The 15,974-nt window shown below is 40.8% G+C and overlaps 1 protein-coding gene across 1 annotated transcript in view; it reads left to right on the forward strand.

Moving 5' to 3' along the window:
• The window catches only part of lrp2b (low density lipoprotein receptor-related protein 2b), a 49,068-nt gene that overhangs the window by 8,407 nt on the left and 24,687 nt on the right, over nt 1-15,974 (forward strand). The window contains 23 exon segments of the mRNA XM_010780541.1: nt 628-768; nt 1,220-1,429; nt 1,526-1,718; nt 2,364-2,489; nt 2,591-2,721; nt 3,213-3,350; nt 3,900-4,178; nt 4,498-4,737; nt 4,865-4,987; nt 5,138-5,254; nt 5,484-5,861; nt 6,241-6,489; nt 6,769-6,977; nt 7,170-7,354; nt 10,080-10,281; nt 11,188-11,269; nt 11,272-11,310; nt 11,996-12,162; nt 12,495-12,638; nt 13,203-13,312; nt 13,840-14,017; nt 14,713-14,926; nt 15,722-15,958. Coding sequence (XP_010778843.1) covers nt 628-768; nt 1,220-1,429; nt 1,526-1,718; nt 2,364-2,489; nt 2,591-2,721; nt 3,213-3,350; nt 3,900-4,178; nt 4,498-4,737; nt 4,865-4,987; nt 5,138-5,254; nt 5,484-5,861; nt 6,241-6,489; nt 6,769-6,977; nt 7,170-7,354; nt 10,080-10,281; nt 11,188-11,269; nt 11,272-11,310; nt 11,996-12,162; nt 12,495-12,638; nt 13,203-13,312; nt 13,840-14,017; nt 14,713-14,926; nt 15,722-15,958 — 4,092 coding nt within the window.

Consider the following 15,974-nt stretch of genomic DNA (forward strand, 5'->3'; position numbering starts at 1 on the left):
TACTCTTTTTATTCAATATATAATAGGTCTTGGATATATACAAACATATCTCAAGGGTTTGGCTCCAAACACCAAACAGATCATTGCAGCATCCCATAATCCCCTCTGTTTCAGCCCTGTTTCAAAAGTGCTGATTCTCTGTCTGTTACTTTAGATGAAAATAAGGAGCCCCTCCCCACGCCCCTCTGAGAGATATTTGTTTAAAAAGAACACAATGGTGCTCTAGGAGGACATTCAGGTGATAAGGGGGGGGTTACATTGGTTAATGATTGGCTAATGGTTACACAAGCCAAAAATAATTATGACATCATAAAGTGGCCAAAATCTGATCAGCTCATTTTCAGACACGTTTTGATATAAACGGATCACGGTTAGTGAATCTTTTTTCCTGAAGCTTTCAGAATCTCTTTCCACAGAGGGGACACATGTTAATGTATGAAAGACATGAAAAAGTGGATTTTGCATAACAGGTGACCTTTAAAATGAACCAGAATGTGCAACTCTCTATTTCCTTTTGTTCAACACAAGATTCAATGTTATTTGTTATCTTTATGTATTAATACTACATAATTATAAAAAAAACAACAACAGTGCTGCTCTCATAAAACGACCACATCTGTCCTTCAGTGATGAACCCCTGCGGCCGACACAACGGAGGCTGTCAGCAGATTTGTGTGTTGAGTCACCGCTCCGACAATGATGGTCTGGGCTTTCGCTGCAAGTGTAGCCATGGTTACGACCTGCATTCAGACCGCCGGACCTGCTATAGTGAGTTAACCTTGATTCCACGGCCAAATATACTTATTAACGTCTGTTACTCAATTCATATCATTGCTTATGTTCTGCCTTCGGATGTTACTCATAAGTAATGCACATACAATTTACGAGATCAACACACATTTTATAAATTGAAATATTTTTGTATTATTATTTTTGATTTATTTAGGTAGCAATTTCAAAAGGTTTGCTTATCAAGGTGATGCTATGCTGACTTTGGCGTACACAAGTTATCCATCCATAGTCATTATTATCCAAAGTAATCTCAAAAGTGTTGGTTCGAATCAAATTTAAGGCATAATATGCATGATCATTACACATTTTTCCATGTCAAATATGTTGTATCTAAACGATCTTCTTAAAACAAACAGTTAAAAAAAAGGAAACATGTTTAGAAAGCATTGTTCCTGCTAGTAATCGCTGCCACCTGCTCTTTGAACAGAGGTGAAGGACTTCCTGTTGTTGGCCACCTCTCTGGGGGTGCGGGCCATCCCACTGAACTTGTCCCTGCAGGAGGACATCGCCCTGCCCCTCTCTGGGCTCGGGACGTCTTTCTTTGGCTCAGCTGTGGAGTTTGACGGCAAAGAGGAAGCCATTTTCTACAACGACAGGTCCAGAGGCCTCGTCTATAAGTCCAACCTCAATGGCACTGGTGGGTTACTTTTAAAGATGTATTATAATGCTCTGTTACGACAGCACTGTGAGATCAGGTTGGAGTTTACAATTTATTTTCCTTATGCATTCTCAGTCCAACAGATCTTAACGGGTTACAGAGTGGGAATAATTGACGCCATGGCTTACGACTGGACCTCTAAGGTCTTGTTTTGGACCACGAGCACTTACAAGTCGGTGGTGGCCTTCAGAGTCGCAGACAAGTCGAGACGAGACGTTGTGACGGGATTAAGGAACCCAAAAGGAATCGCAGTGCATCCCAGTGCTGGGTGAGAGCTTAAACGTATCCGGTGTAAATACTGGAGAGAGATTGGTTGGCTCTTAGGAGAATTTCACGTTGCAGGGATATCAATGGAATAAAGTACAGTATACATAACAGGCCCCCACCATATGCATTTTGTTCACTATGATGAACTGTATTATTCAAGTTCAGAAATTAAAATGGATTGTCTTGCCTCTGAAAAATACAGAAAAATAAATACTTTAGGCAACAAAGTTCAGGTATTATCCATAGTAAGACATCAAAGGTAAGTGATTTCTTAAGCTGAAACCATTTATCGACAAATATATTAGACGTTTGACAAAAACAATAACCAACGATCTTGCGAAAATGGCAAATCATTCTGTTTTCAGACTCTCCAATATGGAAATGTCTAGCTTTCCATATTTGTATTTGATATCAAACTGAATATCTTTGTTTTTTTGGATTAACAAAACAAGACATTTAAGACATCATTTGTTGACCACTAGTATGGTTATTATTTTATGATCCAATTGATTATTCTAGAAAATAGATTATAAGACATTCATGAGTTTCATCCCTACTGATTTTATTATGTACTGTATATATTTTCTTTTTGATTTACTCTAAACTGATTTGTCCTCTGTGTGTCTAATAAAACGTTGATCCACAGCTACTTGTTCTGGTCTGACTGGTACCGTCCCGCGGTCATCATGAAAGGCTTCACAGACGGCAGCAACGCAGTTCCTCTGGTCAACACAACGCTGGGATGGCCGTGTGGACTTTCTGTTGACTACGTGTAAGCACAGTACCTTTAGTAAACTATTCGCAGGCATTTTATTTAATTTATCAGTATTCCTCCTATTTGCTGGTTGATTCCTTGTGATTGGGCTTCAACAGGATGGACCGGCTGTACTGGGTGGATTACCAGTTGGAACAGATTGGTCACATTGGCATCGAAGGATACGACAGACAAACGTTTACCAATATCGGCCAGATCACACAACCCTACTCCCTAACCATCTATTCAGGTGAGTCTGTTAGTCTCTCCTCATACTTCCCATTTAATCTAATATTACACATGCATACTATTATTCAAATTAAATATGTCATTATTCAGGTTTATCTTCAGCTTTGATACAATAAAACCAAAGGTCTTATATAATATAAACGTCTAAATATTGCTGAACTGACCTACACTGTGGTGAACAGAGGGTAACAAAAAATAACAAATACATTTTCAATATATATATAATTTTATAAGAAAAATAAAATGTCTTCATATTTCCATTCTGCCATAAGGGATGTGTGTGTGTAATACCTTTGTTCTTATACTGACTTGGACATTATGTTATTAGAATAGGGTAAATCATGTTTTGGGGGAAATTATATACCACTTATTTGAGCTCATAATCTTATAAGTCACTCATTATTTGTGTTCTTAAATGTCATTTGTTGTGAATGTAAACATGTGTTGAGTACCTTTACTGGTTTCAATTCCTGAACCATATATATTTTGCAGACTACCTGTATGTAGCTGATGTAAGGACCAGAGGAGTATTCGAGATGAGGAAGAGGGATGGAGGAGGAAACATCATGATCAGACAAGGAGTCACCGGCATCATGAACGTCAAGGCCTACACAGCTGACCTGCACAGCGGTAAGCTCTCACAGCATTGGATTCTGGGGATAGTTAGACAGGTCAGGCCTGCACTAACTGAAGCAGGATGGTTAAGAACATCATATACAAAAGAAATGAAGGCTGGACCCTCAGTTGTGCATACACACACAATGCTCTCATGCCAGTTACAATTGATTATAGTGGAAGCCTAGTGTTAACAGTCTATATGCCAGCTATCTTGATGAGGTTATCTTTACATAACCTGCCTTTCAATTGTTGTTTTAAATATTATATTTAACTGGAACTTCTCCTTTTTGTCCGGGACATTGAAATCTTCCAGGACACATTAACCGGCACCAGAACTTCACGGAAACCTTGGTTTATTTAACTGTGTGTATAGACAGGACTAAAAGCTAGTTAGTAAACAAGAAGGGCAGTGACAAAGCAACAATAGAACATTTGATATATATCAATATCTCAAATCAGAATACTAAGTGCCTGCATGGATAGAGTGATAGCTGTGCTGTGACCAAACCAGATATAATATCCAGAGACCTGCTGACTCTTTCTTCATCCTCCTCCTGACAGCTATCACCAGCCGCTGCAATGTGGTGGCCAACGGGCTCTGCAGCCACTTCTGTTTCCCGACCCCCTCCTACAGTCGAGTGTGTGGCTGTCCATATGGCATGAAACTTCAGGCCAATCAGAGGGACTGCATCAAAGACGATTCTGTTCCCCCACCTGATAACAACTGTGGAGACCTCGCCTTTGAGTGTGATGAAGGACGCTGCAGGCCCAACTCCTACCGCTGTGACGGAATTAGTGATTGTGTTGATAAGTCTGATGAGGCCAACTGCACCGATACAGGTGAATGTATAATATTTAAAAAGTGTGTGTGCAAAATGAATATGCAAACCATCATTTTTCTTTTTTTATTACTGCCGATTGTTATTTCATATTTTGTTCCATTCTATTTTAATGTAAATACTGCTATATTTGACTATATATCTTTTTTTTTCAAATATTTTTTAATGTTATTATATTTTTCTTTAAATAGTTCTCTATCTGTGTTTTTTTAATTTTTGTTTTACTTTTATGTGTGCACCATGACATTAAGTCAAATTCCTCGTACGTGTCAACCTACCTGGTAATAAACCTGTTTCTGATTCTGATTAATCATTACCAGGAGCGACCTGCTCTCCGAACGCGTTCACCTGCAACAACAAGCACTGTATCCATTCCGGTTGGCGCTGTGATGGCATGGATGACTGCGGGGACGGCTCTGATGAGACGAACTGTCCCACTCGTCTTCCCACCACGTGTGACCCCAGCTACTTTACCTGTGATAACAACAGGTGTATCTCTAAAATATGGTTGTGTGACGGTGACAACGACTGCGGCGACGGCTCGGATGAACACAACTGCAGTAAGTATTTGGGGACTGTCAGTCACTGTAATGTAACATGATATTACTCCATATGATACTGAACAAACCAAACACTTTGTGTACATTTCGTGCAACAAAAGTCTAATAAAAGAGCTTTGATTGACAGATTCGACCATCACTACATGCTCTCCAAACTACTTCCTGTGTCCCGACCACCGCTGCATTTTCAACTCCTACGTGTGCGATGGAGACCAGGATTGTCTTGATGGCTCTGATGAGAAAAACTGTGGTATGGATCTTTACAACTTAAACCTTTATTGTTTTGTTATGTTGATAATAAATTCACCTTAATGAGCCACATTTTAGGTTGTGAAATACCCATTCATGTTTTTTGCTTTAAAAATATTGAACCTACTATTTTTCTACTTTCCACCATAAGAGTACGCCTGTGCCTCCCATGAGTTTGCCTGTGCCAGTGGGGACCAGTGCGTCAGTTCCACATATCAGTGTGACGGAGTGTTTGACTGCAGGGACCATTCTGACGAGCGAGACTGTCGTAAGCAAACAAACATAATAATTGTTGTAATAAGTGATGTGGTTATGGCTGATTGCAACACTTTTATTCTGTTAGATATATGAATGCGTGTATTATTGAATCTGATAGAAATTAATAATTTACCTGAATACTTTAAAATGCTAACCATTACAATTTAAACATCTCGCTCTGTCTTTAAGTTACTCTAAGCGAGAGTACTTTCATTTTTAAAGTAATTTTGCTCCTCCAGCCACCCGAGGTCCAGGCCTCTGCCACGATGAGGAGTTCCAGTGCCAGACGGATGGTTTCTGCATCCCAAAGGAGTGGGAGTGTGACGGCCATCCAGACTGCGAGGACGCGTCTGACGAACACAACTCCTGCGCCCCTATCACCTGCAGGCCCAACTATTTCCAGTGTACCAACAAGATATGCATCCCAGCAAGCTGGTTGTGTGACGGCGACAACGACTGCCGGGACATGAGTGATGAGCAGAACTGCCCCACCCCTCCATTCAGCTGCCCCTCTGGACAGTGGCAGTGCCCCACGGACCTGCTGTGCATCGACCTGGACAAGGTGTGCAACGGCCAGAGGGACTGCCCCAATGGAGCCGATGAGTCGCCTATTTGCAGTGAGTTATTGAAGTATCTTACATTGTATATGAGGGCTCAACAACTCATTGAAATCATTTGCAATATACAAATGGCAGGAAGAACAACATTTGTAAAGGCTAAATATATGTTAAAGTATTCATTTGAATGTATTGTGGAGCTGCAGAGATATCATGACCTACAAATTGTGTTTTACAAACTTAACTAAATATATTTGTTTGGTCCAGGCTAAAATGATCAATCCCCCCACATATTGTATTTTCAATATTAGTCAAAACAATCGCAATTTGTTATTTTTTCCAAATCGTGCAACCCTATTAGTTATCACATATAGCCTCAGGAAAGAGTAGTCCTACACAAACAAGATGCATTTGATATTGTGTTTGTCATTTCATGTAGACCAAGATGACTGTGGGCTGAACAACGGGGGCTGCAGTAACGGCTGTGTCCAAGGACCGTTTGGGGCTCAGTGCACCTGTCCGTCAGGATTTCAGCTTCTCAACGACTCCAAGACCTGCGAAGACATCGACGAGTGTCTGATCCCAGGTTTCTGCAGCCAGCAGTGCTTCAACGAGAGAGGAAGCTTCCGGTGCTACTGCTCAGAGGGTTACATCCTAGAGCCTGATGGGCGCACCTGTAAAGCTGCAGGTAAACAACACACAGTAGCATCACAAATAAATAAAGCTCTAATATCAAGAACATTTCACTGAGATTCTGGGTGTGTATTAATAGGCCAAATCAGTTTGAAATGAAGACAATCAATTAAAAAAGCCCTAAATGTATAATTTACAGCCACCTAAAGCATAGTAATATACTAACAAATCAAAACACCACATTTAAACTAAGCAGAAGATTATTCATTGAGTATATTATTTATATTTGAAAACATTCCGATTTGTAGGAAACAAGATATTTTTCTGCCCTTAGACCCAGGAGCAGCTACACTTCTGGTTGCCAAGCGAAGCCAGATCATCGCCAATCGGATCAACATGAGACCCCCCCTGTTGCGTCCAGTTGTCAGCGGTTCGAGCATCGTGACTGTGGACTTTGATCGTGTAACTTCCAGAATATACTGGGCAGATGCCTCGCAGAAGAAGATATGGAGTGCCTACCAGAACGGCACCGACAGACGGGAAGTAAGAGAAATGATTGCACAGATGTGTTAAAGCAAGAGATTTCAACCGGTGGTCACACATTTTCTCTGAAAGGAAAACATACACGTCAGAATATAGAATATATGAATAGAATTTGAACATGGCTGCTGAAGGGCAACACAAAGACGGGCTTAAACTAAATCAAACTGTGTTCGATGTGTCCCTGTTGTTTAGGTGTTCTCCACCGGTCTGATGGTACCAGAGAGTATAGCTGTGGACTGGGTGGGGCGGAACCTTTATTGGACCGACTCTGTGATGGAGAACATTGAGGTCTCAACTCTGGACGGTCGCTTTCGGAAAGTCCTTCTCACCAAGAATGTTACCAGCCCCCGGGGACTGGTTTTAGACCCCCGAAACTAGTAAGTAAAGACTGTTAAGCAGAAACTGACATGGGTATTTAGATGGTTTTTAATTTGACGTTACATCACATTTGAGCTACGGCAGCCATGGAAGTGAGAAGAGATAGTGATCCAAATAATGTAAATTGTTTTGTTCTCCTGTGTTTATGACTTAAAGGTAACCTATCATGCTATTTTTAGGCAATAGCATAGGTCTCAGATATATACAAAACATGTCTATGAAGTCTTTTGCTCAAAATACCAAACAGATCTCCCATTCTAGCGATGCCTCATATCCCTCTATTTCACTTCCTGTTTCAAAAGTGCTGATTTTGGGTATAAAGCTTTAAAAAAAAAAGGGAAATTGATAATAAGCTGAGCTCATTCGGGAGATTCTACCGGCAGCTACTGTCTAAACTAAATACTGCGGTGATGAAACGCCATATCATGGATTAGCAAGGATTATTTCTGAAACAGTATGGAGCTCAAAGGCTTTCTCTCTTGCCGGTTATACCACAAGGTGAGTTCCTTTTTATTTCCTGCTTCTTCACACACATGCTCTGTGCAGTACAGGTTAGCTCTGAGTGTTAGCGATGCTAATGTAAACATGCACCGACCATATTACGTCCAAAACAGTCGGCCATTGTTTCTGATAGCAACGTCCCTGATGGGGCCGTGGGTCCACATTTCAGATATTACGTCATATTGGACGCAAATCTGGATCAGCTCCGTTGTCGCCCCGTTTTTAGAGATTTGGGTACGGAGGAAAAGAGAGAGGGTTTTATTTTCTGACGCTGCGTGAGTTCCCCGACACACCGGGGACACATCTTTATGTATAAAAGACATCAAAAAGTGCATTTTGCATGATAGGTCCCCTTTAAATAAAACATGTTTTTATAAGGATAATCTTTGTAGGTTCTCTATCTTTTTATATATGTGAAACTAGTGGGAATAAAATCCCCTTTAGTGTAGTAGTGGTACACTTCAGCCTCTTGTGGCCAAAATGAGTATTTCAACAACAAACACCCGAGATGTTTCTACCTGGAATAAATTAATTCTCTTTTCAAGGATTTTTTTATATTATCCTTGCAGAATCTTTGTTATGCCTTCTATAGTTTTAACACAGAAGAGTAGTGATGGCAGTTTGACACTGAAGCTTCGAACGGAGCTTCAACCCTGGACTTCCTATTCCATAGAAGCAGTGCTTCGAAGCTTGCTTCAAATCACGTGACATGTGACTTGCTTTTTCAAATCACGTGACATATGACGGTTCCCGAATCCAGCAACTGCTTCATTTCGCTGAATGATCACTTAACTTGGTTCGGGTTACAATCCGCCGATTTCAATGCACTGCCTCGTCCTCGAATCTGGACAGGTTTTACAGGGGTTGCAAACAGTTTCAAATTTTAGCCGCCTTCATACACTTTATAAACCGCTCTATAACAATGCGCAATGTGTGGGTTTCGTTCGTTTTGCTGGCTTGTCGTAGTTTGCGTTGTTGCTGTTGGATGTTTGCTGTTGGCATTGCATTGGATCATTATAGAGCCAAGCCAGGGAAGAAAAAGTAGGTCGTTCTGGTCGTGAAACACTTTCAAAATGTGGAGAAAGAAAATGACTAATATAAAAACAGGTTTCAATGGTCTAAGGAATAGATAGAAAAACCCCCAGTGGATAGAGGACGGCGGCAGGATGCGGCGATCGTCTCCGCGGCAGCCTGTTCAAAGCCTGGAATAGTAAACTTTTAATCATTGCTTTTTCACTGTAATACTTTAATTGACTGATAAAGCACCTCTCCACCCAAAAATGTCAAGCACTCTCCTAGTCTCTCTCAATAACCCATACATACATTATCAATCTTTAATTGCAAATCGAAAAATGATATTTCAGTCTTAGTGTGTGCTGTGCGCATGCGGAAATATTTTTCAAGGCAAAGGAAACGTTAAACCCACTGCAGCCTTGCACTTCCCAGGAGAGGTCGCTGTAAGCTCTCGAGAAATGAACCTATTTCCGACACCATTGTCCAAGTGGTTCGACGCTCATTTTGCCCATCAACTACAGAAGAGAACTTGTCAAGGCTAGGCAAAACAGTATGACCAAAAGCACGACTGCGACAAACAAAGTACAAATAAAATCTTTTACTAAAAAATAGTGACACTGTGAGGCTCTCTCGTTAGTAGTTAACAGGTTTCGAAACAGGTTCGATAACAAAAAAACCACTCCTAACGAGGAAAAGGTTGACATAGTATCAAAAGTCAGAAAAGATAAAGTAAGATCCAAAACTCGGTTCTTAGTCTCTTAGGCAGATTAACATGGGGACTTCACGCTGGCAAGGTCAGGCACATGGACGAAACGAACTGGCAACAGACAAGGGAGACAGAAACTAATATATAGGCAGGCTAAGGGGAACAGGTGCAGACAATTTAGGGCGTAGTCGACAATCACAGTGGAGGGAAAACACACAAAGGAGGAAGTAGGTGATCTGCAACAAGAAGGAAAGGTTACTACAAAATAAAACAGGATACAAGAACTGAAGTAAATACATTAACTTAACAGATTTTACGAGATATAAAAAGAAACAATATTTAAATCCCTAGAATTTCTTCTTTCTCACTTCCACTTTGCATCTGTTAGTAGCCTAGTGACTTAAGCTTTTCATTGCCATATCTACACTGTAATAACTAATGTTAGCACATGAATAGTAAGCCTTGAATCTTTAATCTTCCCTTCAGGGTTACCGTACTTACAGCAGCGATAACAAAAAACTCATCACACTGTCATTCCTCGCTCCATTCACCAACCTTGATGTTCTGGTCGACTGGGGTCAGAACCCCAGGCATCGAGCGGGCCGGGAAACAGACCATGGATTGGAGCATGAGAAAGGTCATCGTCAGCCCACAAACCTCTTACTGGAGCCCAACGGGCCTCGCCCTGGACTACACCACCGCAGGGTCTTACTTGCGAACGCCTACCTCAAAATATATTGACGTACTGTGACTTATGATGGCAATAACCGCTATCAGGGTTTATGGCGAGTGACATGGTAGGTTCAGTTTCACTCCAGTTTGTTAGGTTTTGAGAAAAAAAGCAATGGTGACATTTTACTTATGGCACGACAACACAATAACAAAATCAAGACAGTATTTTACTTTATAGCTTGGTTTTTGTTCGTTAATAGAAATCAAAATTGTTTTTCCATTTTTGTAAATTATTCATTGATTTGAGGCATATTGAAATTGCAATACACACAAAAACGGAAGTATTTTATCTTTTGAGAATAAGTGTGATCAATTCATAACTAATATATTTTTCATACATTGACAAACTTAATTTAAGTCGTAGACAAGAGTAATCTTAAACCGTATCCACTAACAAAATCAGGGAGAGTGTTAACACTACCTTACTTTTGATTGTGACTCAAGGTAACAATAGGAGCCTTTGATTAATAAACCAACATCATTCCCCCTTCATCCAGGGTTTTTCTCCAGCACCCTCATGGTATGACCATCTTTGAGTACAACATCTTACTGAGTCGGACCGCACACCAGCAAAGTGATGAGGACGAACAAGTTCCGCACGTGGCAACATCACCACGTCTGATTAACCAATGTCTACCAGCCCAATGGGCATTCGTAATGGACCCATCCCATACAACAGCCACAGGTAACTTCAATCAACTGTCAAGGTCTACTTTTTGTTTACTGCACCTTCTATATGTTATGCACCACTACTGCTGACAGTGTTGAAGTTAATACAAAGTTGCAGCAGTTATAAATATCTTTAGTTGCACAGAGATAGCTGAAAATAATAAATGCTGTCAAATGTCTCACTTGGAGTTGACTCTGTTTTGTGTGTAGCATCCAACCATGCAGAGAGCACCGTGCACTCAGCTGTGTCTGCTGGCAGGCCTCAGACCCCGTCTACACTGCCACTGTCAGTCTGCTGGAAGCTCGATGCCGAAAAACGCACCTGGTCAAAAGGTACGTTTATTTTACGTATATCGGATAAAACCATATTACTGATTCATTTGAAGATGAGCTAGATGTATTTCTCTCTTAGAGCTTGACCACCCCCTTTTTAGTTTCACTCTTGTTTTATAGTGACGGGACAGTCCAATTAATCAACTGTCACAAAAAAACAGTAAATGGAGCTTAGCAAACATTGCTAATTCCAGCTGTTGCCCGGCTGTATGATAATGGGACACCCCTTAAATCCAATACATCAACAGCATTTGTTATTAAAAAAAAGGACGAAAGTCAAGATAGATACAGAGGAAAGATAAAAGAGAACAATTAAAATGCTAAACAACCCAGTACTACATGCAGTCACAATAGCACATCACAATCACCATAACAGAAACGACCAATCCATGGATCACAACATGTAACACACACGCCACATCCAACACAGACTAGTGTGTGCAGGTGTTGTTCTCAGTGAACCATGTTTTTAAGTGAGCTGTAAAGGTGGTACTGTATATGTATGTCTTTGATTTGTGTGGGTAGTGAGTTCCAGTTTTGTATTGCTGTGACCGAGAATGATAACTGACCAAAAGTACTCTTCCTGAATGGGACTGATTGGTCGGCATGTGTGGAGCTTCTAGTGGTCAGTCTGGTGTTAGAGAATTATGTTCATCTCCTAATCCATACTGTTATTCTTTTCTAGATGACACTCCCTTCTTGATGGTGGTGAGAGATTCTGTGATTATTGGCATTCCCCTGGACCCCGCTGACCCTTCCAACAATGCAATGGCCCCAGTGTCCGGCATCAGCCAGGGGCGGGACATCGACTTCGACGACCAGCTGCAGTTAATCTATTGGGTCCAAAGCACTGTGAGTTCCTAAACTGAACCATGTAGAAATGTTTTATGATATAGAATTAATTTACTGTGATGCAATGACAGCTTTTGATTACAATTCAAATATATTAAAGACCACTGTTCATTGTCTTTTGTATTGCTTAAGATGAGAAGATAAATGTTAGACTTTGCAGAATGCCTTGCTTGAGTTGATGATTTTCATGATATAATGGAATATATGCTTAATTAGAGAGAAGATAGATATTTCCCCCCGTTTTTGGTTATTTTTTGACACATTTAATGATTATTTTTAGTTTCTCAAATGCTTGTTTTAACGCAGGGTCTTTGATTGTGCTCCTATATCAGGGTTCTATATGGCAAGTGAAGACCAGCGGTACCAACAGGTCTGAGTTTGCTCCAGCTGCTTTCATGGGCTCGCCGTCTGGTCTGGCTTTTGATTGGATAGGCCGGATTATGTATTACACCAATCCCACTGTGAAGACCATAGAGGTAAGGTAACAATGTGTAATAAAACCAGACATTAGATCAATCAATCAACAACTTTTTTAATCCCGCAAGGGCCAATTGGTTATGAACAGCTTATGTCATGCACACAGGCAGGAACATACAGGAAGAAAGCACTGGATGTGGATCATTCCAATTTACACGATAAATAGTTCATAGCATCACAATAAATACACAATCAAGTAAAACAATTAATCAGAAAAACCTATCAAGAATTCAAAGTTTGAGTTACTTGAAAACAAATGACTAAACATGTAGTACGCTGGAATGTTAAAGGGGAAAAAACACATGGGAAAAATGTAATAGATTACTAGGGGATGCTGTAGTGTTAATTTATATAACCTTTTACAATACATGTGTCTTGGATGTCTTCTTAGTCAGATTATTTTGGTTTAATTAATTAATTTACTATACATTATTTTGTTTTCTGTAATCTACAATTCATAGTATTTGCTGTGGATTTGTTGGTGACATATATGAGTGTTTTAACACCTCATTTATGTTTTGACATCATTATCGAGCCAGTACCTAACTGTCCACCTCCCTTAGGTTATCCGTGTGGATGGAGTCCAGCACTACAGGAAGACCCTCATCACCTTCACTGGTAAACCTGAGGGAGCAGGAGAGCCCATTGGAATAGCCCTGGATCCAGCCCGAGGGTAAAGCATCTGTTCGACATATTGTATATTTGCTATATTAATTCAACTCAGTGACATGGGGAAATAACTATGGAAGGAACCAATGTCAATATCTGAGGGTAAGATGTGTGTTTCTGAAGGCGAGAGCATTACCTATTGATTTGTAAGTACGTGCTTGCTGGCACTAGAGAGACTGAACCAACAGAACAGGACGTGATTAATTGGACAGCATTAAACAAGCAGACAATAGCAGCCTGACAAGGACGAAGCAGTCTTCTCTTTTGAAGGACCATCACATAATTGGAAATGAAGAGGATTTATTTCTCCAGCAACAACCTCTCAATCCAAGTCATGTCCTCTGTAATATAAATAACCCACCCAAAACTAAACAGGCGACACCGTTTTGATATCCTAACATTTTAATACATTAGTTTTAAATAGGCACGTTCTCCATATATAAATGTTTTAAGAAAAGATGAGGTGCACACATAGCTCAATAGAAAAACTTTGATTAACATTATTCTCACATTTACACTTTCCCTTCACAGGAAATTGTTTTGGACAGATAAGGGGTCAGACAATGGAGTTCCCCCAAAGGTTGGCAGTGCTGATATGGACGGGGGGAATCCCAGGAACCTCTACACAGAGAACCTGGCCAACATAGGATACATCGCTGCTGACATCTCCACCAGGAAACTCTACTGGGGTGTTTCGGGCTCAGGGGTGGTAAGTTCAGTACACATGTTATATATATACTGTATATAATATAGTCCCAGATAAAATGTTGTCCGTTTCTTTCAATTTCCATGCCGACTGCACTTTTGAGATGTTTTGTTGGGGTGAGTTAATTAACCTCAACTGAGTATACTTACCTTTTTAGTGTTTTTTAAAAAAAATATAAGTTTAACAAAATGTTATGTATATTTCACCCTAAATCTGGTTTTGTACTTGTACTCTTAGAAATTGTACATTTTACACTATACATGTCATTTCCACCCAAATAATTCTATATGTTCAAACAAAGCTTATGGGTTTTTTTCATGTTCTCTTATGTGACCTCTTTGCTAATATCTTACTTAACTTCATCCTGATCCTGATAACTAATAATAATACATTTGATTTGTAAAGGCGCCTTTCAAGGCTCTCAAGGTCGCCGTACACAAAACACAAAACCAAAACAAAAGTCCAGAAACACGACAATCAATAAAAACTGGGAAAAACTGAGGACGTCGTGTGATGTGATCAGGGTGGATATGCCAGTGTGAAGAGATGTGTTTTGAGACGTGATTTGAAAATCTAGAGAGAGTCAGTACTCTGTATGTCAGGTGGGAGGGAGTTCCAGAGGCGGGGTGCAGAGCGGCTGAAGGCTCTGGACCCCATGGTGGGGTACATTCACTCACCTCTTTGCTCTCCTTGCCCAGATTGAGAGTGGTACCATGGATGGAGTCACCCGGATGGCGGTGGTGAACGGCCTGTCCCACCCATGGGGGCTGACGATCCACGAGAACCACCTCTACTACACCGACCTGGACTACGAGGTCATCGAGAGGGTGGACAAGGACAACGGGGCCAACATGGTGGTGATGAGGAGCGGCATGTCTGGCCTGCGCGCCCTAAAAGTGCACGCCAGAGACAGTATGTGGAGTCACTGGTTTCTAGATTGTATTCTGAGTTGTCTGTCCTTGAGCTTTTTAGTGTTTTCAGTCAGACTGTTATATTATGCAACAGTTAATTACTGCGGATGAGAGAGCGAGTAGGAGTTCAGTGTCCTCCTCAAGGACAGCACAGAGCCGGATTTAGCACCACTTGTGTTTCATCCTTTGGATAGCTTTTGTGTTCATAAGGCCTTTGCCTTCCTTCACCCTCTGCATCGACGACAGCTGTGGCTGCACATTCATGTTTTCAGGTTGTCTGTATATCCATCCGTCCCATGCTTGTAAATGTGATGTTTCTGAAAGGCTTAGACGGAATTTCGATATATTTGGGACAAACATTAAAATGGTCTCAAAGATGAACTGATTACATTTTGGTGGTTTAAAGTCAAGGTCATGGGGACCTCATGTCTATATTATTCTTGAGGTATCGCAGGAAGGGATTTTGTGGAAGCAGGAATTTCCACGTGGCCTCAAGGAAGTACACATTTGTATTTGATGGTTAAAAGCCAATATCACTGTGACCTTGCGAACCCTTTTTTACAGCCATAACTCAAGAATTCATTCTTATTTTGACACTTAAATAAATGGCATATATGAAAAATTGGCAAAATAAGGACAGTTTGGACAGACATGGGTATAGACTACAACTTGCATTACATTTATTTGTAATCACTTTCATAACACACCATTTTTGTTAATGCATTTTTGAATGCTCTTAATAACTACTTAGCACTATTGAGCATACTATCAAGTCAAATGTTTTCTTCCACGTCAGATTCAGCAGGGACCGCCAACGCCTGCAGCTCCAACAACGGGGGCTGTCTCCACCTCTGTCTTCCAACACCAGACAATAAGAAGACCTGTGCCTGCACTACAGGATTCAACCCTTCTCCAGACGGCTCCCGCTGTGAACAATATGAGTCGTTTGCAATTGTCTCCACATCAAAGTACATCCGTGGCTTCCACATAAACAGCTCCGACCACTCCGAGGCTATGGTGCCTGTCGGCGGACGTATGTTGGCTTTATA

This window comes from Notothenia coriiceps, unplaced genomic scaffold (genome assembly GCF_000735185.1).
Source record: "Notothenia coriiceps isolate Sejong01 unplaced genomic scaffold, NC01 NC01_scaffold00022018, whole genome shotgun sequence".
NCBI lineage: Eukaryota > Metazoa > Chordata > Actinopteri > Perciformes > Nototheniidae > Notothenia > Notothenia coriiceps.